The sequence below is a fragment of the Pogoniulus pusillus genome, chromosome 1 (genome assembly GCF_015220805.1).
Source record: "Pogoniulus pusillus isolate bPogPus1 chromosome 1, bPogPus1.pri, whole genome shotgun sequence".
NCBI classification, from domain to species: Eukaryota; Metazoa; Chordata; class Aves; order Piciformes; family Lybiidae; genus Pogoniulus; species Pogoniulus pusillus.
The window spans coordinates 14,128,572-14,152,582 of record NC_087264.1 but is presented as its reverse complement, the minus strand read 5'-3'; the positions used below and the strand labels follow the sequence as shown (position 1 = coordinate 14,152,582).

Genomic DNA, 24,011 nt, shown 5'->3' with positions numbered 1-24,011 from the left:
AGGCCAAGTTTCAACCCAGTAAAGTGCGGTTACTTTAACTGGAAAAGTCATGCTGCTCGGTTCAGTACCATCTATGAAACAAAGCCCAAGGATTTTAAGAAATAATTAAATTTGAAATAATGTTGTTATAGCTACATCCCAGATGGAAAAGCCAGCTACATGTAAAAACAGTCTCTCTTCTGTTCTCACCTGCCTGCCGTACATAGAGTATATCTATCCATGTACCAGAGGAATGGAAGGTTCCACTGGAAGTACTCTTCTTTGCTGTAATTTTGACATGACTACAGAGCAGAAGCTGATGTAACCAGAGCTCTAAGATCCCAGTATGCATCCTTCTCCATGACTCCAAGTCCTTTCTCTGTCCCTTACATCCTCCATCTCCCCTCCTCCTTCCTTCTCTTCCCCGCCTTAGACGCATCTCAAGTCAGCCTGATTTACAGACAGCAAGGAAGTGTCCTGTTAGTCTTTACACCTCCGTCTGTCCATCTGTGAAAGTTTCTTAGCCATAGACATTACCTGAATAGAGATTTAGCAACAAATAAAAACATAAAAGCTACTCTAAAAAAAATCCAAGTGACTAGATCTGTTAAGCTAACTAATTTTTCCCTGTGTTCACAGTAACACTGGCAACCATTTTAAAAGTAGAAGGAAATCTTTTGAAAGAGGCTTTAAAAAGCAAGAGTTCTCTGTTGTCTGGAAACACTGACAACCCTACTGCCATTATCAGAAATTACAGTATCACAGTATCAACAAGGATGGAAGAGACCTCATAGATCATCAAGTCCAACCCTTTACCACAATTCTCAAGGCTAGACCGTGGCACCAAGTGCCACATCCAATCTTGCCTTGAACAGCTCCAGGGACGGCGACTCCACCATCTTCCTGGGCAGCCCATTCCAGTAGCCAATTCCTGCCCTTGGCCAAAATTCCTCCTTTATATTGGCATGCTCTGGGCTGCTTACCTCCAGTTACACACTGGCTGCAATGGCATGCTCTAATGGCTGAGAGAACACTGCTTGTGAAAGAACTCAGTTGGAGAGCCTATGTGAAAAAGCTCTGCTTGGGCCTGCTTTTAGCTAAAAAACTGTTGTGCTTATTGTGTGCAGGTGTATGTCAAACTTGGCTGGGTGCTACAAAATCTGATCTTGTGCCCAGGCAGTTCAGTCTTCTGCTGCTTTCACTGTTTGCTCTCCACAGATCTGCATGAATTCAAGGTAGTGAACTCTGAGAAGCTTTTGGCCTTGCCAGAAATGCTTGAGTACCTAGCCAGTACACAAATAGAAAAGGGAACAGGATCAGTTTTTTGGTGTTTTATTTTGTTTGTTTTTTTTTAATAGGTTGAATTAACTTCAAATTCAGCACTGTGCTTGCATGAGCACTGGAAACTGAACTTCCTTGCCCTCAGATAACATGCCAACACTACTCCCAGAGCTAAAAACTGAGAGACAAAGTCTTGACTGTAATCAATTCACCATGTGTTCTCCTGAAGTGGAGTTTGTCAAGCGCTTCAGACAATTTGAGGATTACACTGCCTTGCGTATAGATATTTCACAAGTAGAGAAAAAAACTACCTGGGATACATTATCTGGTAACTGTTCACTCAGCTCTTGATAGGTGTGTGACTCTGAACTGGTTTTGGCATCTAACAATCTCTCTTTTGATAGATAGCAGTATCTCAGCAGCCTGCTCTGTGAGCCAGTGCAGACAAGGAATGGGCAGCACACGTTCATCAAAATAACATCTGCTTTCTATTCTCCTTTATAGATGTGGAATCCTTTCAACTGGACATTAATCGTTCTCTACAGCAGCAATTAGGTACTTAAGACAGATCAGAACAAATCAAATTAATCACATTTATTAAACAAAAGAATCCTAAGGAGTAAATAAGAAAAACACCAGACCATATAAACATAAAATTAAGATATTGACACATAGGAGTCTAAAAGCTTTCAGGTGCTATTTTCAAAGCCTCAACTGTAACCAAATAGCAGAGGGCTCTACTGCAGAACGCCTCGTGGATTATTTTAGCAATAAGGTATAATTGAAAAGATTATCATGAATGTAATGTTTCCCTTCCAAAAATTTCAGGAATGCAAAAATGAATCTCATATGCACTGCATGTCTCATGTTCTTAATGCTGGAACTTCATTTTTGCTCCCGAGGAATTCAAGTTCAGGGAAATGTTACCACAGAAATTCTCATTCACTTGACAAAAGGAAAATCTCTCTCTCTCTTTCGCTGCAGTTAAACAAGCCTACAAATCATATCTTTGGAGAGTCTGTCTCGGTTCAGCTTCAGGCAATGGATGTCCTGCACACTGAGAGACAATCATTTCCCCAAAGGATCAAGCAGATCACCCAGAGAAGCTCAGATTCTCCAGAATAGTTCCTCTAAAGAAGGAAGCAGGGGAATTTCCTCTTGCTGGATTTTCCTATCTTACCTTGGCAGGCAGCTTTCAGCAAGCAAGGTAGGGGATACTGCCACAATTGCGTGAAAATCAGTGGCAACAAAATATCTATAGATGAGAAGACAAATCCAGACTGGTCCACAGAAAGGTACACAGCTCTCCACCAAAAATACTCTCTCTTTTTTTTTTCCCTCTAAATTCTTCAATTGCTTTTTTTTTTTTCTCCAAAAATGCCTTTCATTTTTTAATTAGGAAACGGTGTAACGTGTTTGTTACAGAAAGCTGGCAATGCAAGTGAAGAAGAGCTCTCACCATCTAAATTACACCTATCAGCAGTATTTCAAGATTTTTGTTTTTTTAATGAAGGTGGCTAAATGTTAAACAGATGAGAAGTTTCATGAAATAACATGTCTGAGAACAGCATGCAGGGTTTGGCTGTTCACACGCAAAAATGATCTTCCTATGCCTGTGCCACAGACATGAGGTCGGTCATCTGCTCCCATCCAGAAGGTTCCAGCCCATGCTGGGCTGCTTTTGCTGCTGTAAAGCACCAGGGTGGGACAAGCAAGTTCAGAGGAAATGTGACGCTGCTGCATGCTCTGAAAAACTGTGATGCTTTATTGCCTCTCCCTCTCAGCACCTACTCATAGTGTCCATTGCTGGGATAAAGGGTTGTATGGAAAGAGGGAAGACACTTTCTTCAGTGAATCTATCAGACCTTTCCTCCTCCTTTGGTATCTGCAGCCCCCCATGCTCATCCTTTCCTCACTCTTTCCCAGTTCTATATACACCTGACTGTAATAACAGAAGAGATACCATCTCGGGTTAGCCCATTACATGTTTATTACTCCTCTGTTTATTTCTCTGCAATTGTTACCTGTGCAAGCCTGTGCATCTAGCCCAGTTCTGGCGAGCCTGAAAAGCCCCAAACTCAAAATAGCCTAAAGATGTGAAGAATCTTAGCCAGCATCGCAGCCCAAAAGGCAGTCAGCCAGCTGAGGTATGGAGGGAGAATAATTGCAACACACAGCACATGGGGATGGTTTTTTATCTGAGATTTCCTGGCTTGAAGGTACTGTGTTAGCTAGTTAGATGTGGTTACAAATAGAAGCGCCTGACATTAATCACAATAATTTGGCAGTGTGGCTACCACTACATCGAAATTACAAAAAAGGACAGGTACCTTGCAAACCTAAGCTCAGCTTATTGTTGGCCAGATCACCTATCAGCCAAGGAAAATAACCTTTCCTCTATGTTCTGTGATCTCATGCAAACAGGAAACTGAGCAAGAGAGGGAGGATTGCTGCTTTTTTTTTTTTTTTTTCTTCGTTTGATTTGATTTTTCATTTGGTTCAATGTAACTTTAAGAAATATTAATCTGCTCCTTCGTTTAATTTCATCCCTACCACTGGCCAAGAGAAAAAGCACTAATTTATAAGTTGAAGCAAGCCTTGAGATAATGTCACCCACCATTCATCCAAATTTGTCACTAGCATCCCATTAAAGCTGTAATTATTTTTTAATTAAAACTAAGGAAGCTGGCATGCGTGTGCCTACTTTATACATCTGTTATGGGTTAAAATAGCTTTTAAAAAATGTTTTTTTAGACTGCAGCCTTTTGTGGCCATGGCCTATGCCAAAGAAAACGCAAACTTGCTTATTTTCTCCGTGGGGCGCAACACTGCCTATGTGTGCCTGAACAGATTCGACTGGCCGTGAAAAGAATTCTAAATAAAACACAAACATGGAATTTGGCAACGCCACAGAAGCAAGCTTAAGACTAATTCCAGCATGCGGACGGCTCTCACACAGCAAGTCTGGCTCCACTATAAATGAAACCAGGCTCTGTAAAATCACCAGTAAAGTTTGAGTTAGGATTTAAAGAGACAGCACTCTTATTCCAAGTTTTAAGGGGCGAGGGGGGGGGGGGGGGGGGGAGAAAAACACATGCACATGTGTGGACATGGACACATGCATATGCCAGGTTAGCAAGGAAATTCATGCTGGCCCAGGAAGCCTGTAGTTTACAAGCTGTGCTTACTCTCAGCAATCGTGTCCATTTTTTAAAATGAAGTTAAAAAAAGCCACAAACACCCACAAATTCACTTTGGACTTGCTTTCTAGAAAAAGAAAAATATCTGTGTGTATTACTGTAGGGACAGCAGTACAAAGGACCTACCTGACAGCAAAGCTGAAGTGATGTGTTAAATAAGAAAGTAGGAATGTTGGGGCAGAGCAGGGGAAAGGCGCAAATGGAAAGAAGCTCCATGGCCAGGGAGGCCAGAGACAAAGCAGCCTGTTCCAGCCTGACAGCCCAGAAAGCAGGATGGTGACTCATTGGGCCTTGTTGGGAGAGAACTATATGCCATACAGCCCCACGCTGCCATGCAGAGGGACAAATTCAGCCCAGGAGCAATGAAATCCCCTGGGTAACACCTCCCCAGCAGTCCTAGCTGACCCAGAGAGCAAAGACACCTGCGAAGCAAGAGTAAGAAGGAAGTGAGAAACAGCACTCACCTGTCTTTACCTATTAAGGAGAAAACAAATTTAAGAAGTCTCAGGTTATAATCACCAAACATGGTCTGGCAAACTTATCAGGAAATGAGCAAATTATTTAAGGCAGTGATAGTACTGTCTCCCACGTATTCCTACACCCTCTTACAGCTCTGGATAACATCAGGCCACAGAATTAATATTATACCTCAAATGCCCACCTCAGACCCTGACCACAAGGTCTTTCCTCAAAAAGCAGAGAGCTGAAGGGAAGATTTACTGGTTAGAGGGCTTTAAATATGAGAAAAGCTTAGACATTTATGAGTGTGCTCAACTGCACTAATGAATGTTGACAATGGTAGTGGAGGCAGAGGCTAGCACCACTGCAGATTTCGCACCACTCCTCATGGAAAAGTGCAGAGAAAGTACAACAGAAACTGGAAGGGAGTTTACAGCAGTTTCACAGAATTACTTTAGAACTATTCTACACGTCTGTTGACAATGATAGTGAAGTGTTTAGCTTCAGTAGGTTGCAGAATTTTAGTTGAGCTTAAGGAAAAAAGAAAAAAAAAAGAAAAAAACAAACCCAAATCTTTACTTTTATTATTATTGTATTTTATAAGGTTTTGCAGAAAGGTAAGCTTATGAACTAATCTTGTCCTTACTGTAGGCAAAACCACAATGATCCCATACCACAATGATCCTATACCACAATGATCCCATACCACAATGATCCCATTCCCAGTTTAACCAATAGTTCAGACATCTTGTAAAGGATTTAGATGAATCAATCAGTCCACACTAGACCTATTTTTTTTTGACAGACTAAATTCTAAGCTTCTCTGTACCATGATAAATGAACTTGCTCTCTCCCTGTTCAATCAGAGAAGCAGGGAAAATAACCTAAATCTGTTAGAAGATGCAAACTAAATATATGTATATATGTAGTTTACCTACAGGTAAAAGTCACTGGTGCTACACTGAGGTCTTACAAGGTTCCATGAATGTTTCATTTTCAGCCTGGTAACCATAGGCAGTTTTAAATGACACTTATTTCCTAGCAGTAGCCTGATTCTCACTTAAATCTCTCTACATCTCTGAATTCCATAGACCATGTTCAGAGTCAGCATACACCACTGAAGTCAGGAAACACCTCATAAAAAGATGCTCAGCTAAGCATCCCTAGGCAGCCCCTAACCCACCTCTCAGTGGACTGCTGGCATGGCACAGCACGCCCTGGAAGCATCACGCTTGTCATGCAGCCATGGAAGACACTTAAGGATCAGGTTTAGATCTGGGTCTCACGTGAAGTAATCTAGGTCAACACAGGACATGTCAGGAAACAGTGTGACACACAGAAAGGATAGGATGCTCCCTGTGCATTGCCAGGGGATGTAATGAAACTAATGCATTCAGAGTTGGCTTCAAATAGCCAAGCGATGTTGAAGCAAGCATTAAAGCTGAAGGTATGTTGTGTAAACTAGCCTCTCTCTAACCAAAGATTTCTTATGTTAATAGTAAAGACCATAATTTACAAAGCACCATTTCGTGGCATGAATCCAGTTCCTGTGTCTCCCATCTCCTTGCTTAGAGCCTGCATTAACCTCATTTCAGAAGTCCCAGGACCTCTGACTCCTACAGCTGAATTCATAAAAAATGTAAGTCCTCACTACGTGGAATTTTTGCCTGCTTCCTTCCAAGTGCATGTTTTAGTGACTCACTGAACCTTGTTTCCCCAGCTTGTGCTACAGCAGGTTGTGTTAGTTGAAACAGGGAGCTGCATAAATGGTTTAAGACAAAACCAAGAGGGAAATAAAGGCACATACCATACTCTAGCCTACCAAATTTCTGTATGTACTGCAAAAATACTTGGAGAAAGAGGGTCCAAACTAAAGCTAATTGCACAAAAACGTATGTTGCTAACAGTTGCTCAGCTGTTTACTGCTCAGCAAAAAGAAGGAGTAACATGCAGCACACAGAAGCCCAGTGGGGCACATGTGAGGTGCACCAGCACTGCTTCTTTGACTTAAATCCCTTTCTGAACATAAAGCGTCCTGTCTGAGCACAGAACACTTCCTTTCATCTATTTTTATGAAGCATTCAGGAAAGAAAAAAGAACCCAGGTCCTCTGAATTATGAAGCTCTAGAGGGACACAGGATAATTTTTTTGCAGTTCCCTGGCCTAAACTGAAGCTGCTCCAGTTCCCCTTAAAATAAAACATATATAATAAAGCTATTTCACTACAAAACGAACACCTCACTGTTGTCTCCACATTTCCCACTCTGGCTTGTGAACTAAAAAGTGGTTCTCATCACAAGTACCTACACCATAGAGCACGGCTTGCCCTACTTCCTTTGACCCTGAGCACTGCATTTGTGCACAAGAGATTTATCTCTGTTCTCACAAACTGAACAGCCCAATTCACTTCCTGGCTCAGACACACAAACACATCCTCACGTATCTGACAGAAAGTGAGAAGAAAAGTGATGACAAAAAGCTCTTGCTGAAGGGGCAGAAGAAAACTCCATCCTGAATATGCCAGGTGAGGCTGTACAAGTGAACTGTTTAGCATATGCTCCATACAAATGAATAGCAATTTACTGAAAGAAAGAATAATTGCAAACATTTATGCCTCCTGCATGTGTATATAAAAAAAAATCCCTCAGCTCTTAGAAAGATAGTGCATTGCCCAACCGAAAGGCAAGCCACCTGACAAACACTACCCCTAATTTTGTCGCTTTATAGGTGATTGCTTCCTTCCTTCCTTCTCTTCCTGCAGTTGATTTCTTTTCTTTTTAGGAAGTGTTCACCAAGAAGCATTCAACTCCCTGAAAAGGATAGGAAGGAGGTAGCAGCACGGAGAGGGTGGTCCTATCACGCAAACCATTCCTGGTGGTTACTCAGTTGCAGAAACATGAAAGTCATTCCTGTCCTTTTGCAGAATATGACCACACACTGTACTATGAATTTAAATATAGGTCTGGTCCTCCTTTGAACAATTAAGGTATTTCTTAATGTAATGGCTGTCAAAGCCATTACCTTGCCCATTGCACCCCGTTAATGTTGTCTGTATTTATGCTTATGTCTTCTGAAAAGTACTGCCCAAATGCCAAGAAAAAAGAGGACTCTGATTTGTTTGGGTCTTCTGTCAGAGCAGCAGGCACCTTGCCATCAGTGGTGCCTCTTTGTAACCAAGCAACTCTCTCCTATCTCAACTACCAATACTCCCAAATATTTAATGAACTGGGGAGGGGAAAGGGAGAAAATGGGGGTTATTACTAATGGAAGCAACAAGACACAAGAAAAGAGCTTTGTAAAACCAACAAAACAACAACCAAAAAAACTTCCCTAGTGAAGTAGGATTCTCCTTCCCTTGCTTTCCCATAACCTCCTCTTTTGCCTTTTCTCCTACCTGATACCACCAAAGCCTTTAAAATCCTTTAACAAAGATGGACCAGTCGTGGTGCAGTTCTCTGGTGCTTACCTATACTCTGAAGTCTCCTACTTCTAACCCAGCCATAGCTCAGCAAACTCTAAAAAGAAATAAATTCATTCATTCCAATAAGCAAATTATAAAATCAACTTCATCCATCATGTTCCTATATTTTTAAATTTGATTCTGGCCAGAGAATTGCTGGCTGGGAACTACCCTTCCCCCACTCACACATACATGCTTTAAAAATTCAAAATCCAGTCCTCTATTTCAATATTTCTGATGTCAGTGACCGGTGGCGGCTCTCCCCATACAGTAACTGCTTTAAAGCGCTGCATACAGCACTGCATTAAAAATTAATTACACATGCTATTTTATTGATAGTGCATAATGTAATGAGCACCAGCTGTGCTAAACATCCAAACTCCTTTTTAAGACAGCTATAAAAAAAGAAAGAAACTGCAGTTCCAAATGCTTCTCCTGTCAGAGGAGAAAAACAGCAACATCTTGGATGGATTTGAAACAGGATTCTTTGATTTAGCTCTCCATTTGGAGTGTTTGAAGAGTTCAGACTCTCCGGCTCGGTGTAGTGGTATGCGATCGAGTTAACTCTCTCAATGTTGGAGCTATTGTCTTTACTGCAGGCATCGTTGCCTTGAACCCTTTTGTCCCGAGACTACCAGATTCAGTTCCACCCGTTAATATTGCAATTAAGGGCTTTTCTTTTTTCCTGGGATGTCTGGAAATGGCAGACATCCACTTTAAAGCACCTTTAAATATCTCTGTTGCTCCTGCTGGTTCTTAACTTGACGTAATTAGGACTTGCGAAGTTATACTGATTTGGCATCTGTCTAGAACAAAGCCCCGGCCGCGCTCAAATTGCCAGTGCCATTGTCCCATGCAGCACCCTCATTTTAGTCACCGCTTTGCAGGCTTAAGGTCTCTTTGCTGCCTCTTGAGAAACATTCAGTCAAAAAAAATCAGTTACTGATTAGATACATCTATTTGGAGTTTGGGTCTGATTTTAATGCCTGGTGACACAGAAAGCTGCATGGACAGACAGGTCACATATGATTTTAATACTTTGATAGATAGATGAAAAGATGGATATATACACTCACAGTGATGCATTACCATTTTTAGTATATACATCACCCACAAATACCTGCACTCCGTAAGTACTGTCCACAAAGTCAATTCTACTATAGCATGTATTAAATATTTCAGTAAAATAAATACATATATGTAACCATGACTAACAGGGGCATCTCTCTTGAATGTTAGCCAATAAGTTATGCAAACCTCTTCTTTATGCAGCAAAACAGAAAGATACATTTAGAAAGCATCTCAAGGTAGCCGTAGGTCTTTATCTGCCTCAGACATATAAGCCAAATTCTTCTTCCACTTCTCAAAAAAGCATTCAGTGCTGATAGAAATCAAATTTTAGTGGATTTTTTTTTCCACTCAACAAAAATAGGAGTATCAGCCATCATCCTGGGACCTAATGAGTTAGGAGGTTTTTGCTGCATGAGTTTGCATTCTCCACTCTGGTTACTGTTTTGTTTTACATTGATCCTCTTGTGTTAATAAAACCCAGTCTGAAAAGAACAAACGTTTGCTGCTTCTTCTAGTAAGAAATGTGTTGAATGTATGCCACATCACTAACATAAAAGTTTTTTTAAGTAATACTGCTTTCTAGACAGACTGCATTAACTGCATCAAGCTTTTCAGAGCAGGGTGGTCTAATCTAGCTCTTCTTGTTGGCTGACTGAAGTTATAAAACCAACACAAAATGAATACAGTGATATACTAAAGTAAGGAGAAATACTCTTTTAAAACCTTTCCTTACAGGTATTTGTTTTATCTTTACTGTCACCTTAACCTTTCCCAAGAAAACACCAGACTAGTTAAATGATGCCATAAGTAGAATTTCAGTAGCCAAGTAATTTGATATTAGCTTTAAAAGATGACTGTGGGCTTTGCAGAATGTCCTAATGACTGATACAGTTCATTCTTTGAACTATTAGAAGGTTATTTCTCACTTCTGAGCTATGGCTCCATGCCTTCCTCTATTTTAGACCCTAAACTTCACAGCCCTGTCAATTATTCATTCCTGTCCATGACCATTTGCTGTTTTTATATATGCAACTAAATATCATAATTGTTTTCACCTTCTCCCACCAGTCTACACAAGGAAAGGAAGTAGTTTCCCTGGTTATCTGAGTGTATGTGTGTTGGATAGATTTCATTCATTTGCACAGGTACATAGAACCATCACTTGCAGGCCCAGGTCTAAAGACTTTGGATCAGGTCTATATCTGAATGCAGGAATAGGGGATAAATTATTATGTATGCTATTACAATCTCTTTTGGTTTATGCCAATTATAATTCTATTCCTGGGGCTTTTGCACTGTAGGATCTTCAGGGCAGGGACTTTTTTTCTTTGGAGTGCACACTGTAAAGTGCCATGCACTTCTGTGCTGAGGTTTTCAAAGCTCATCTCTCGTTAACTTTAATGGGAAATGGGCATCCAAATCTCTTAGGCAGCTTTGACAATTTAAGCCTTAATGTACAATATTAATAAATCAGCATCATAAAAAGAGCCTTATGAAGATGTATTGTGAAAAAATAGCCCCACGAAAAGCATTGCAGTGTGTGTGCATGAATATGGGCCTATACTTTTCTTTACATAATTACATCTCTCAATAATCATTTACATGTCTCTGTTATGAAAAAAAAAAAACAACAAAGCAACTGTGTATGTTTTACAGTTACTCTGAGCAGTTGCAATTCATTGAAATGAAATAAAAAGCAGGCTTAAAAAATCACCCTAATCTGGCAAGAGGTAAAGCAAAATGAATGCTTTGCCCATTTATATTTTAGATCCAAACTACACAACCCTGTGAATTTCATGACTCTATTCCAACTTCTAATTAAATAGGCACTAAAAAACGTTTAAATGGGAGAACCCAATTCAACAGACAGAAGCCTCTGAGGCTAAAGATAAATAAATAACGAGACTCAGAGAGAGATTGTTTCCATGGTAGATATTGTTTATAATCCGCATGGAAAAACGTAGACCTTTACTCATTATTTCCTCATCCTTTGGCACCCTGAATGCAAAGAATTGGACAAGGATAGAGGGGATCACAGGAACCAATAGGTAAGTGACATGGTGTACACCAAGCAGAATACCCAGCATAATTTACTGTGATTGAAACTACTATTAGCAGCACAATTTCTAAAGATTGCAAACAGCTCTAGATGAAGCAGCACCACTTCCCCTCTGCATGACTGAAAGCTACTCAGCATTCCAGACAATGACTCTTATCTGGGTCAGAGATTTCCAAATGCAGCTTCCGCATGGTTGTACCCCAAATCCCACCACAAATTCTCTAGCACAAAACTCCTGGGATTTTTAAGGGCCCTATTTGTAAGTACCCAGCAGAGATCTGGGAGGACCTGAAACCTCAAGCTTTCTGAGTCACAGCTTGCTTGAGAACTGCACAGAAAAAAACTCCAGGTCCTGAGTTAAATGAATGCAGAAAAACAAGAAAGGTAAGAAATTATGAAGGAGGAGGAGGAGAGGCAGGAACTATTGATGGCTTTTGTTCAAAGAAGGAAACAATTCCTCAGAAGCCAGAAGAGGACTGACAGAATAAAAGGCTAATTAAGTCAGAGAGACAAGAAGATCTCTAAACCTGGAGCAAGTGACTGTTGTAAAGGTCTAAATTAAACAAAAAGAGGGTACAGTGCAGGGATCACTAGGTTATTAGTCATCACAAATAACTCATTTTTCTTTCATTTCCACAAAACATTTAGGGGACTAAAAAGATTCATAACCCTTGCCACAGGGTTTAAACCATGCCCCAGGGTCATATACAGTGAATTGTATGGCTAAGAAAGGGTTAACCAGATATAATCTCCTTTTTTTAAGGGAAGAAAGTGTTTCTTTCCAGCAGAATTTGACCAACTACTGTCATAAACATGTAGCATGCACTTTGATATAACCTATTCTCTAAGTGTGGCAGACTGCAGCAGTAATTACAGGAAGCCATGATAACAGGTCTCTCTCCACAGAGCTGGCATCGCTCTCCCAGCAAACACACAATTCTGAAAACTCACGGAGCACAACTCCAAAGTGAGAACTCAAAATACATAAAGCACAAAAGCCTCACCTTCCCATGTTCTCTGGGCTTTTTTTTTTTCCTTCCTTCCTTTTCTGTATTTATCTGTACTTGATTTTCTCCCCACTCGCTGCTGGCATCAGAAGCAACAGGGAATCAGGGCGTTTAGTTCGCTGTTACAAAATCCTGCCTACCAAACTCACCTGTGTGGATACTGCAGCAGTGAAGACAGAGAGCATCAAGACGTGAGAATAGTGCCAGTTTGGTCTACTGGTTACAGGTAGAAGGGAAGGGGGGAGGTAAGTGAGCTATCTGACTTTCTGCCCCAGTGCTCACGGTTTCACAAGAGCCCCCTCTGCATCCACCTCAGGCCAGTTGATCAGTCTGCTGAGGCTGATGAAGCAATGCCTGATTACAATAGCACACACACACACTGTATGCAGCGCCTTGGATATAAAATCTGTCCAAATGCCCAGAAAGCACTGATTGACACAGCACATTGCTGCAAGCCTGGCACAACCAGCGGGGTGCAGGGTGAGTCTCTCCCAGACAGCACAGAAGCCTCCCTCACATGCCTCTGAGGTTTACTCGAAGTCAAAACAGGACCTGAGAATATTTTCTTTCAAGACTGAGGGTTTCTAAGATGCAAATTTAAATTTCTTGCAAAGCCTCTTGTCTTGCTTTATTACAAGGAGAGTTGTACAGGAGCATTCTTAAGAGATAGTGTACTGCAGCCAGGTGCTACCACATCTTGTGGAAGGAAAAAGCTGAGCTCAAAGTTTTGCCAGCTTCAGGGAAGAGTCATTTCCCAACAGCTTTACTCCTGACAGTCATTGCTGTGTCTCTAAATCCTCTGGTCCTCATGCATTACTTATCCAGCATCATTTTGGTAAGTCCCTATTAAAACTCCACACATGTTAGCATGAAAGAGAGATGCAGGGTTTGGCCCACCACAGTGAGACTCTATAAATGTTTGCAGATTTTATCACAGCTATGTTTTCTTTCAAGCTCTCCCCTTTTTCACCTCTCTAGCTTGCAGGTCGCCATAGACCCGATCTTGCAACTGAGTCACACTTAGAAACACCCACTGATTTCAAAGAGATCACTGAGTCTGAAATGATGGGATCTGGTGACAACATGTCCTTGTCCTCTTTGGCTAGCTCAGTGAGCCTTCGTTTCCACAACACTTTCTCCTCCTCATGGTGACAAAAATCAGACACCAAGAAGGAATGAAAGAAAAGAAGTCTGACAGGGGAGATGTGAGGGATGCCTGGCATATTACCAATGAGCATTTTCTCAAAGCAAGGGAGAAAATGGCATGAAGCACATACATCCTGAGTGCACATGGAGGTGGAAGGGAGCCTTTAATATGAGCTATTTGGAAGAAAGGGGGAAAGAAAGAGGAAAACCCAAAAGCCTCAGTTGTTAAATGTTATCCAACTAAGCTTAAAATAAACATCCCTGCGAGGTACTTGGGCATCACATTCTTTGAGGAGTCTCAGACACTGATTCACAACGCGGCACAAATGGCCTGGCAGTGGCAACCGGTGACAGCTGAAGGTGCACAGGCAGGAGGGAAGAATTGGGGAAATGGAGGGAGTGGCACACCTTTTCCCACTCCCCAACCTCTATCCCGGTGGAGGGAGAAGCAGGAAGGAGAGGGGGGGTGGTTTGGAGCATTTTCAATGCCTTCCCCATGCGACCCAGTGAAGGCAGCTCTCCCACAGCAAAGATGACATCACTTGGCAGCACTACTGACCTTCAGATAGCAACAAAAAAAAAAATGTTTCTATTACCTGACAACTGACAATGACATCCAAATGTGCCTGACGTCTCAGTCTGAATCTCAGTCTGAGTCCCGCCAACTGAGACTGCACGTGCACCACAGCAGGGCAGGCTAAGGCAGGGCGGGAGGGAGGCCAGTGCGCGGAGAGGTGACGTGATCACGGATGTGTGAGGGTGGGAGGAGGCAGCTATGGGAGCCCCCGGCAGGTTTGCAGGCCTGGACGGCCCTGGAGAAAAAACAATAGAAAAAACTGTCAGTCGGATCTAAGTTTGAAGGGACAGAGGAGGCATCAACAGGGGAAACAGGCAAGGCGGGGGGCTGGCTGCCTAATGCATGACACGCTTGGTCTGAACACCTCTCTGGGTTTGTCTGAGGCTGATGGGTTTGTGTTGGGCAGGGGAAGATAAAGAATATGTCTGGGGGACCTGTGAACCTCGGCTGGAGGCCTGGGGGGGGCACAGAGAAGAGCAAAGTGGGAGAAACAGCTGGCCCTGGCATGGAGGAGAGCTAGAGGTGGCAGACATCGCCATCAGCACATGCTCAAGGACCGAATCAAAAGCAGGATTGTTGTTTTGCGTCTGTGTTAATGCACTGAGCCGACACAAAACTGGGCAGGCTTTCTGCTAGCTGCTGCTGAAGCGGGATCCACACGCTAGCCCAGACAGAGTACAGTGACTTACAGCTTAAATGGCTTCAGCAAGGTGCCAGGAGCCAAGCTCCCAGAAGAAAGCACTGGCGGCACCTGTACTGCCTTCCCGCTGGAGCTGTGGCCAGTTGTGCATTTTGCCGCCCCGATTATGCAGCCTGCTTCCCTATTGAGCCTGGTGAAGAAGGGAGCAACCTTTTTGCCGGTAGCTAAAAGATAATATTGTAATGTCCAACCGTGGGTTGTTGTTTTTTTTAACCCCTCTAAGAATCACCTGCCTTTAAAAGCTGTATTTAAGAGCTCTCTGCTGCTCAGCTGGAAACGTTTGCTTCTCCTGGCACTAGTCCAAACTGAGCTCCGCAACTTTGAAAAACTAAGACACAACTCTTAAATATTGATATACAAACAAACACAGACATGCACAAACGCACACATACACACAGAAGCAGGTAGGAGTTACCTTTTTGGTAGGCACAAATTAGCAGAATTTAAAGAACAGCTGAGCAAAGGGCACCATTTAACATCTACTGAGAATCCCACCCCTTCATTTAGAACTATGCTAGCCACTTTATTATTAAATAAAGGGTAGCTACTAATCAAGGGCAGTTTCTAGATGAAGATAGTGGTAAGGTGGTAGCCTTTAGAAAGTTGGCATTTGCCAAGTTACCGTCCAGTGGTAGATCAGAAACCACAGTTTCCCCCTGTATTTAGATCAGGAAATATATGTGTGTTAATTGTGGGGTGTCTTCTCACAAATGGTCTCTCTGGCTATGTGTGCATGTGGGCCTTTCAGATACATGTAAAGTCCATAGCCACAATAAGAAGTATTTCTCTTTGTTCCCTCCAACCCTAGAAAAAACATTTTCTAAAGGAGCCTACACTGTGGCAGCAAGGAGAAATATTTATCCATGCTCCCTCCAACCCTAAAAAAAGCAACGTTTTCCAAGAGAGCCTCTCCACCTCAAGAGTCCTGATTCGGAAACTAGGCCTGCATGCTGATCTGACAGCTACACATGTGAGGCAAACAGGGATACTTCATCCTTGGCACAGCATCCAGTGCTCCAGCCTGCAAGGACTGCATTTGATTTTGTCGTTTATCTTAAATGGCTAAGAGACCACCAGTGCAAAACATTTGTGTGAAGCTTTTGCCAAAACCACAAGTGAAGAGTCTAAATTCCCTGTGTAAATACTTGAGCTTCAAGCATCAAGGATAAAATTTGCTCTGCTGTGAGGAGTGGTTTTAAATAGAAGCCATCTCTGTGGCTCACAGAAGGATTTTTTAATTTTAGGGGCTCAGTTGCTTGGCTTTTGCAACTGTTTGATCTCACTGGAAGTACTACACAAGCAGGTAATGACAACTACTACCCAGATCTTACCTAAGTAGCATTTTGGACAGGACCGTGCACTATGCATGTGGAAATTCATCTCAGACAAGAAATTCTGTGTGTGTATGAACCATTCTACTGCCACTGGAACATCTATACTAATAACAAGTTGGGTTTTTTCATTGGAACAAGAAAAAAAGTAATACAAATTTCCCCCAGCAACTTAACAAGATTAGCATAGGTTATCAGGAGCTGCCTAGCCATAAGCCCCTGCTGGGAAAATTGTGAGCTTGAATTTGGGATCTAGAGTAGAACCACAGGGAAGCTATGTCTCAGGTCACACTTAGACATGTCTGTGGCCTCACCATGATTAAGGTCCTGCAGACACTCAACCCTCTGTACATAATGGTGGCATACTACAGGTTTTAGAGGAGCTCATCACACAGAGGAACTTTTTGAAGCCTATCAAGTGCACCATCAAACACAATTGCACGAGACTTTAATGTGAAATTGTACGGGTCCTAGAACACTCTGCCCTGAAGGTAACAGCCTCTCCTATAGTCCTGGTGGATCTTACCTGTCCATCGGTGATGTACTTCATACAATCTGCTTATTCCTGGGACATTCAAGAAGATGCTAAGAGCTCATCAACTAGGTACAGGGAGGCACTCCCTTCTCTTATCCAGTACATTTCCTCTGGTGTAGAAAGGGAAATACTATTTCAAATAGAAAGGCCAAGGGATCCTGTAAGAGCCTTCCAACTGAGGGACCAAAGGCAAGTCAGCAGTTGGCTTTAGCAAGGTACCTATAGGATTTATAGGAAGGACTATAGGAACCAACTGCCAATGAACGGATAGAACTGAACTTGTCACTCAGAAGGCCTTTTTCTATCCTCTGGAGTATATGAGGAAATCTTAAAAGTGATAACCTGGTGTTAGAAAGGAGAGGGTGAGTAAGGGAGAAGAAGAATGAACAAAGAGAGAGTCTGACAAATGCTCAGGGATTTCCACTCTTGAGTCCAGCACTAAGGGACAAAGATCATGGTGCTGCCAGACCAGGAGGCTGAGTCTGGCCCTACAAGCAAAGTCAAATCAGGTTACTTCTCCTCCTCTCTGCTACCACTTTAGGGTTTGCTTTTTTGTCACAAATAGAATAGATAAAATTCTATAGAATCATGAAAAGAGAAATCATGAAGACGGAAGTTGTATCCACTGGCCTGTAGTAAAGATATGGAGAAAAGGTAAGCTCCACTGTTCATAGCTATAGAAAAAAAAGAGGAAACTGGAGTTCAGAAATGCTCATCTTGTGTTTGCTAGGAATATGTCCATGTTTTACCTTTCCAGTCCCTCTTCTGTGGGATTTTTCACCATAAAGGCTCTGTTTAAACTGCAAAATTAAGACAGAGGCTCTACTGTTACTGATCTTAACTACTACAGGTGATGGGCAAACACAAAATGAACAAACAGATGAAAAGATATAGGTGGACAGACAGTATCTTAAGGTGGTGCTAAGAGTTTTCTGCTCAGCTCACACACTGCAAGGGGAGGGATGGGAGCAAGTCTCTGGAATTCTACAGAAAATCGACCACATAATATTGCACACAAGTTTCAAAAAGAAAGCACTCCTGGCAAGCCCCTGCCTGCCACAAAGGGCACAGCCACACCAGCACTAAGGGAAAGCAGATCACAAGAACTGTGCTGCAATCCCAAAGGCAAAAATCTGATCTGCCTAGAGTGAGCAGACACATACAGGCAGCTCTGTGTCACTCGGACACTGCTAATACAATATGTAAGGCTTGATTTTTCTCTTGGGTCAGCACTGGGAAATCACTCACCTGCACTGCAGATCTCGATTATATATTCTGCATTCATTCTGCACATATGCAAGAGGAGTTTTGCTCATAGCACGAGTGTGAAACATGCACAGGGACTGTCACTGTGTAAATAAAAGATCTGCATTGCTGATGGTAAAGGAGGATTTTTGTCCTCGCGCTTCAAATAGCCTTGGCACATACTCAATACCTGTACATGGCAGTAGCTCACAGGTTATGTTGACTCCCAGGCACTGCTAAGAGTAATTTTTCTGCTCTCTGCTATTTTTAAACTTGCAAAGAAGAAAATACGGTAAATTGGACGTGACCCCAGAAGATGGAAATGAGCATAAAAGCCTAGATGAACATGACAAAAGCCACAATCAAGGCGTAAATTGCATCCTTTTGTTGTCCCTCTGCCTGAGCTTCGGCATGACTGGCCATCTGATATGGTATATGTAAAACACCAGAGTCTTCCCGCACATCTGCAGGGAAGTCCCTGAGCAAAGCACAAAGATGGAGCCGCAAGCAGCGTTCGCTATGTCCCACCTCAGCGTGGTTCAGATCAGGGAACTCGATCTTAATTTGAGAGACATTGTTTTACATCTCATGTCACGTGTTAAATGCAGCCACACGTAACAGTGTATCTAGCGCATCCCTGGAGGTGCTGTGTGCTTGCCTGAGTGAGTGCACAGCCAGACAGGCAGGTGCACAGGCAAACATGTAAGCCACTCAACAGGGCATGAACTAAGTTTTCTGTGTGTTTCTCTGTGACTGTCTAGTGATGGAAAATCAATCAATAGCTGGTTAAAGACTAAAGCTCAGTTCCGTGATTAAAAATTTCTCTTTCAATAAAAAGAAAAAAACATCTGTTCAGACAGTGCGTGGCTCCAAATTCAGAGTGCAGGCTGAAGCCTCATCCTTGCCCTGTGCCCATCCTGTTCAAGGAGAGTACTGCAGATGTTTTGAGATGAGTTTTATATGCACCATCACAGCAGCCTTGAACAAACACTTCCACAAATGAAAAACTATTCACTAATCACTTGCACTATCAAAAAGTGAAAGACTAAGCACCGAGCATTATTCACTAATCTTTCAAACAGATTTTGTTTAATGAGTTTTTCCTAAGACAGGTCGTCTCATCTGTATTGCACCCTCTCATATGGGTTTTTCCCATCAGATATTCTTATCTTTCTACCATGCCTTTTTACACAGACACCAGTAGCACTGATGAAGTACATGTGCACAACCACACATGTACGCGCACACACAGGATGCACAGAGACACAGACTCACAGACATATCCAATAGCAACTACTAGAGCAGTGCATGCACACCCTGCAAGTGGCAGGGACACACAGCATCCCTCAGGAGAGGCAGAAAGACTGAGTGGCACAGGCAGACACAGTATTACAAACGCTCATGCATGGAGCCCAGTGCTCAGCCACACACATACATGCACACCAGCCTTTGCCTCTTGCCCTAGCACACACACAGCAGATCTGGAGCAGTACCCTGGTACTGACTTATGATACTAAAACTAAAACTTTGCTTGAGCTGGAAGTGGAAAGGCCGCACTGGGAAGAGAAGAAGGAGTACAGGGAAGGGATTTCATGTTATATTTTGCTCAGGGATTTTTTGTTTTTTTCTGGCAGATGAGGATTCCCTTTGAATTGATACATTTATTTCTCCTAAGAATTTCAAATGATAATGTATAAATGAGTCATAGAACAAGAACAGCTACATGGTGAGCAAGAAGGAGAAAGAGTGCGAGTGAGGGGCACTGGCACAGACATTTGACAGTACCCCAGCTCCCCCCCCCCTTTCTCCCCCCATGCCAAGACATTAATTCTCACAAGTCGGAGAAAATTACTATGCATGAATGCAAAAAGCATGATCAGGAGTAATTAACATGGCTTCATATGCAAATTTTATTAATGCAGAAGTACAAAGTCATTATGCAAATGAAACTTACGTCAACTCTCTTGACAAATATTCATCTCCAAAGCTCAAGTTTCTCCCTTCTAATTTTTTTTTTTTCAGATTTTTTGGTGTAAAAAAAAAAACAACAAACAAAAAAAAAAAAAAGAAGAAGTGGTGAGGACTGTTCGACAAGTTTGAAAAGTTGTTTTTCAACCAGAGAATTTTATTCTTGCATTGTTGATATATTTTTTGTTGTTGTTGTTGGCAGGTACACGACAGCTCATGGAGGAGAGCGGGAGGATGGGGGACGCGGGCTACCAGCAGCAGGCAGCCAATCAAAACGCCAGCGGCTGTAATGAGCGCGATTGATGACTGTTTGGCTTTACTGCAGGGTAATGAACTAGAATCCAGTCTGAGGAGGAAAAAAATATGAATATTCATGAAGCTGTGCTCCTGCCTTTGATGATTAAAGAAATTTTTAATATTCAAATAAGCGCTTGCCAAGTGATTAACAAAGAACAAGCACGCAGGAATATGGAAATGGAGCTGTGGAAGATTTGGGAGTCACAGTCTGTGCAGAAAAGACAGCACAAAAATTCATAAACAAGATAGGCAGATAACCTAATTCAAATCTGAGCAAATAAAGGGGGAAAAAAATCCCATTCTTTTTCATTAGTTTGGATATTTTATCAGACACTTTGGTTTAGAGTGCAAAGAAGAATAAAAACAACTGGTGCAGTAAGATGGGGTAAACGTCCAAACCCTCAGAAACCAAACCCAGCAGTTACAAAGTAAGAATCTTGGATGAGAAAGCAATACGAATATGATGGTTAAGTCCATCATCTGCCGTGGGCTATTGCTTTTGAAAAGCAGTAGCCTACCTGATGCTGACAGCTTACTGGCTACTGAGAAATGTCAATTTGTTATATGAGTAGGTACAGGTAGGAGATGGAAGTAGCCCAAAATACCAAAGACCAATCCCTTTCCTCAGCTGGAGGTGCACCCCAGGGTTTGACCACTGTTTAGGAGGGGAGGGAATGCAACAGAATGAAGAAATATTATTGTCAGGGAGAAAAACCTGAGGGGGAAAGGGCAAGAGGAGAGTGCAAGCAGGTCACAGTTGCCCACCCTAGTAATCAGTTGGTAAGAAATGTGTTTTCCGTGTCTGAGCCAGAAAGGTCCTCCACTCCCCACAGCTTTCTGAACAAGGATACAAAAATCCAGCCATGTTACAAAATGTCTGATAAGTTCAGGCTCTCACAGCTTAAGAGCTTCACTAAGGATTCATGCTGAAGCACATAATAACAATATTATTGCTAAAATTACTTTTCAGTTACAATACATCTAATTAGCAGCAACTGACACCCTTTTATTTTGTTTTGTTTCTTAAACAGTTAACTTTAGACACAAGAACAAAACCTATTTGAGCTCTTTCTGTTACAAAAAGCCAGAGTATGGATGTCCTCGAACTCAGGGTACTGGTAAAATGACTCACCTTTGCTATTAGATCCTGGAGTTCCACAGGCCTGTTTGACTTTTCTGTGGATCTTTAAAACCTCCAGTTAATCATTTCCTATCTAAAAATCTAAAGAAAGCATAGACTAGATACCATTTAATAATTAGCTTGTGTCGTTAGAATGTAACATTTCATCTCCACTCAAAATGTAATAATAACAGCAGGAGGACAATGATATAAAATGCACAAAATGGCCATGACCAGAACCTTCAGAGCTGCCGTGAAAACATATCATGGAGCTAATGGGATTTTTCTCCTGTATCTGCTCCAGTTTTGGAGACATAGAAACATCCACTGCTGATGTGCCACAGGAAAGAGAGGGGGGGAGAAAAAAAGGAATCAGAAAAAAAAATAAACGCCTAAACAAAAGTAAAGATAAGGTAAAAAACCATGCAGGGGTATTGCTGGGAGTCTTTCCTCTGAATAATGCCAAGACCTTTTGAAGATGCCTGTTGTCTCTAGGTGTGTGTGGGCGGGTAAAGTGTGACATTACATAACACATGCGGCAGCGGCTGTGCACAACCGTACTGATTAAAATGCTCGACTGTGAAACTCAGCTTTCCATTTCCTGGGCTGTCCATAGCTCGTGTCAGAACCTTAAACACCATAAATGTTATCTTTTGTCAACAAGATTCCTTGGCTTTGTTTTAATTAATGCATATTCTTTTTTTAATGGCAGAGAAGCAACTACCAGCTCGTACATTTGGTTGTTTTGAAGCCCTTCTTAAATGGCAGTTGAGTTCTACCACATAAATGTGAATACCTAATACTTATGTCAAATTTTCTTCCTTTCTTTAAAAGCATCTCATTTACATATTTCTGGAGAAGAATGATACTTCAGCAGGGCAGGTGAAGACACATTTCAGCTTAGAGAGTCAATGGGAAAAAAAGTGTTAAGAGTCAATATTGTAAAAATCAGCCCCTATATATAAGTGGCTTGAAATGAGCACGCAGCTGTGGTTGCCTGTCACTACTTAGATGCTGCAATAACAACAACAGTAATAATAACAATAATAATAATAATATGCCTTTCATTTTTCTAGTGCCTTCCACACAAAGATCTGGAAGCACTTTACAAAGCTAAATAAATTGAGCTTGGAACACCCTGCATGGTGAATAAATATCCTAATATAACTAAATATCTTGTTTTGCTCATGCAACTCTTCTCACTGCATAAAAATCTACATTTTAGGTTGTCCATGTATTGGCAGATAGCATTTTGGAGACTTTGAGGGAAGGCTGTGGAGGTTTTTACTTACCTAAGAGACCATGTGGATTCCCACAAGGTTGCTTATGTGGTGCCAATATCTCTCTTTTAGGAAACGGGGGTGAGGGTTGTCACTGGACCCACTCAGGAGTCAGGGTTGGAGACCCACAGGAGCATTCACATACCACACAGCAGGAGCAGCAATATATCTATAATCTGGGTCCTCATGGGGGCTCCTGCAGGACCATCAGACTCCACTCCCACCTGATGCTCATCCAAACCTGTTCCTGGCCCCTTGTTTATGCTTTGAACATGAAGCTAAGGGAGAATCTGAAACACCTTGGCTCATCCCAATTAAACACACAGGAAAAAGGACTTTTGCCTGCTTCAAAGATGTGTTCATCACTTCCTCCCACAGTACCCTCTGTCCATACCACTGGCACAAGGCTTTGCCCCAGGAGGACTGTGTCTCTGCTATCAGAGCAACTAGGAGCAATAGCAGGTGAAACAAGGGCAGAGTTAGACCTAAAACATCACAAGGCATATCAATAGCTATGACATAAATACAACATAGGAAACCAGGGTCTTTTCTCATCTTGGAAGGATGGTCTTGCAGATAGCACTCTGGGAGGAAAGAGGGCCAAGGCTCACGCTCCAGGGCACAAACAACATGAGATGCTGCTCATTCCCTCCAGGAGCTTGTCTTTCTCCTCCAGTCCTTTGGCTGTCTGGTTTGTTCAATTCCAAAAGACTTACAAGTAAAGCCTGATTCCTACTCCTTGGATGCAGAATGCCTAACACAATGGTGTCCTATCTAAGCTGCAATGTCCAGCAGCTACCACAATAAACTAACAAATAACAGTAGTCACTCTGATTTGTGGAGTTTGTTTTCCGAAAGGTATAAAGGGTTGACAATAAACAGTTCAAGTTTGCTCCCCAACTCTTTTAACTAAGTCCTGGGGAGTTTCAATGGTTGTAAAAACCCTTGAAAGGATTCAAATTGTTAGTCCTGAATATATCATGAACATAGTCAGAAAAGATTCCTGATGTAATTTAAACATAAAACCACCCCAACAGATGATCATCTCCATGGAAATAATAAAGGAAAACTCAGTAGATTGGAAAAGCTGTTTCCAAAAGGCAAAATAATATATAGAGGCAGCTAGAGAGAGAGAGATCACTAAAATAATCAGAGGGCTTAATCACAAGACCGTCATCAGAAGGCTAAAGTGAAGAAGTGAAGTGGCAAGGGAAAAGCCTCAGATAGGCAGTATTCAGTAACACTGGTGGACCTTTCCTCTGCCTTGGCCATTGGGACCAAGCTTTGCTCACATCA

The 24,011-nt window shown here is 42.0% G+C and overlaps 1 protein-coding gene across 4 annotated transcripts in view; it reads right to left on the bottom strand.

Moving 5' to 3' along the window:
- BCL11B (BCL11 transcription factor B) overlaps window positions 1-24,011 on the bottom strand; it is a 97,767-nt gene that overhangs the window by 40,457 nt on the left and 33,299 nt on the right. For 2 of the 4 annotated variants that reach the window (XM_064141032.1, XM_064141081.1), the window contains exon 3: window positions 14,259-14,474. The exons of the other annotated variants lie outside the window; for them this stretch is intronic. In XM_064141032.1, the coding sequence (XP_063997102.1) occupies window positions 14,259-14,474 (216 nt within the window). The remainder of the gene's footprint in view (window positions 1-14,258; window positions 14,475-24,011) is intronic. 4 annotated transcript variants of the gene reach the window in all.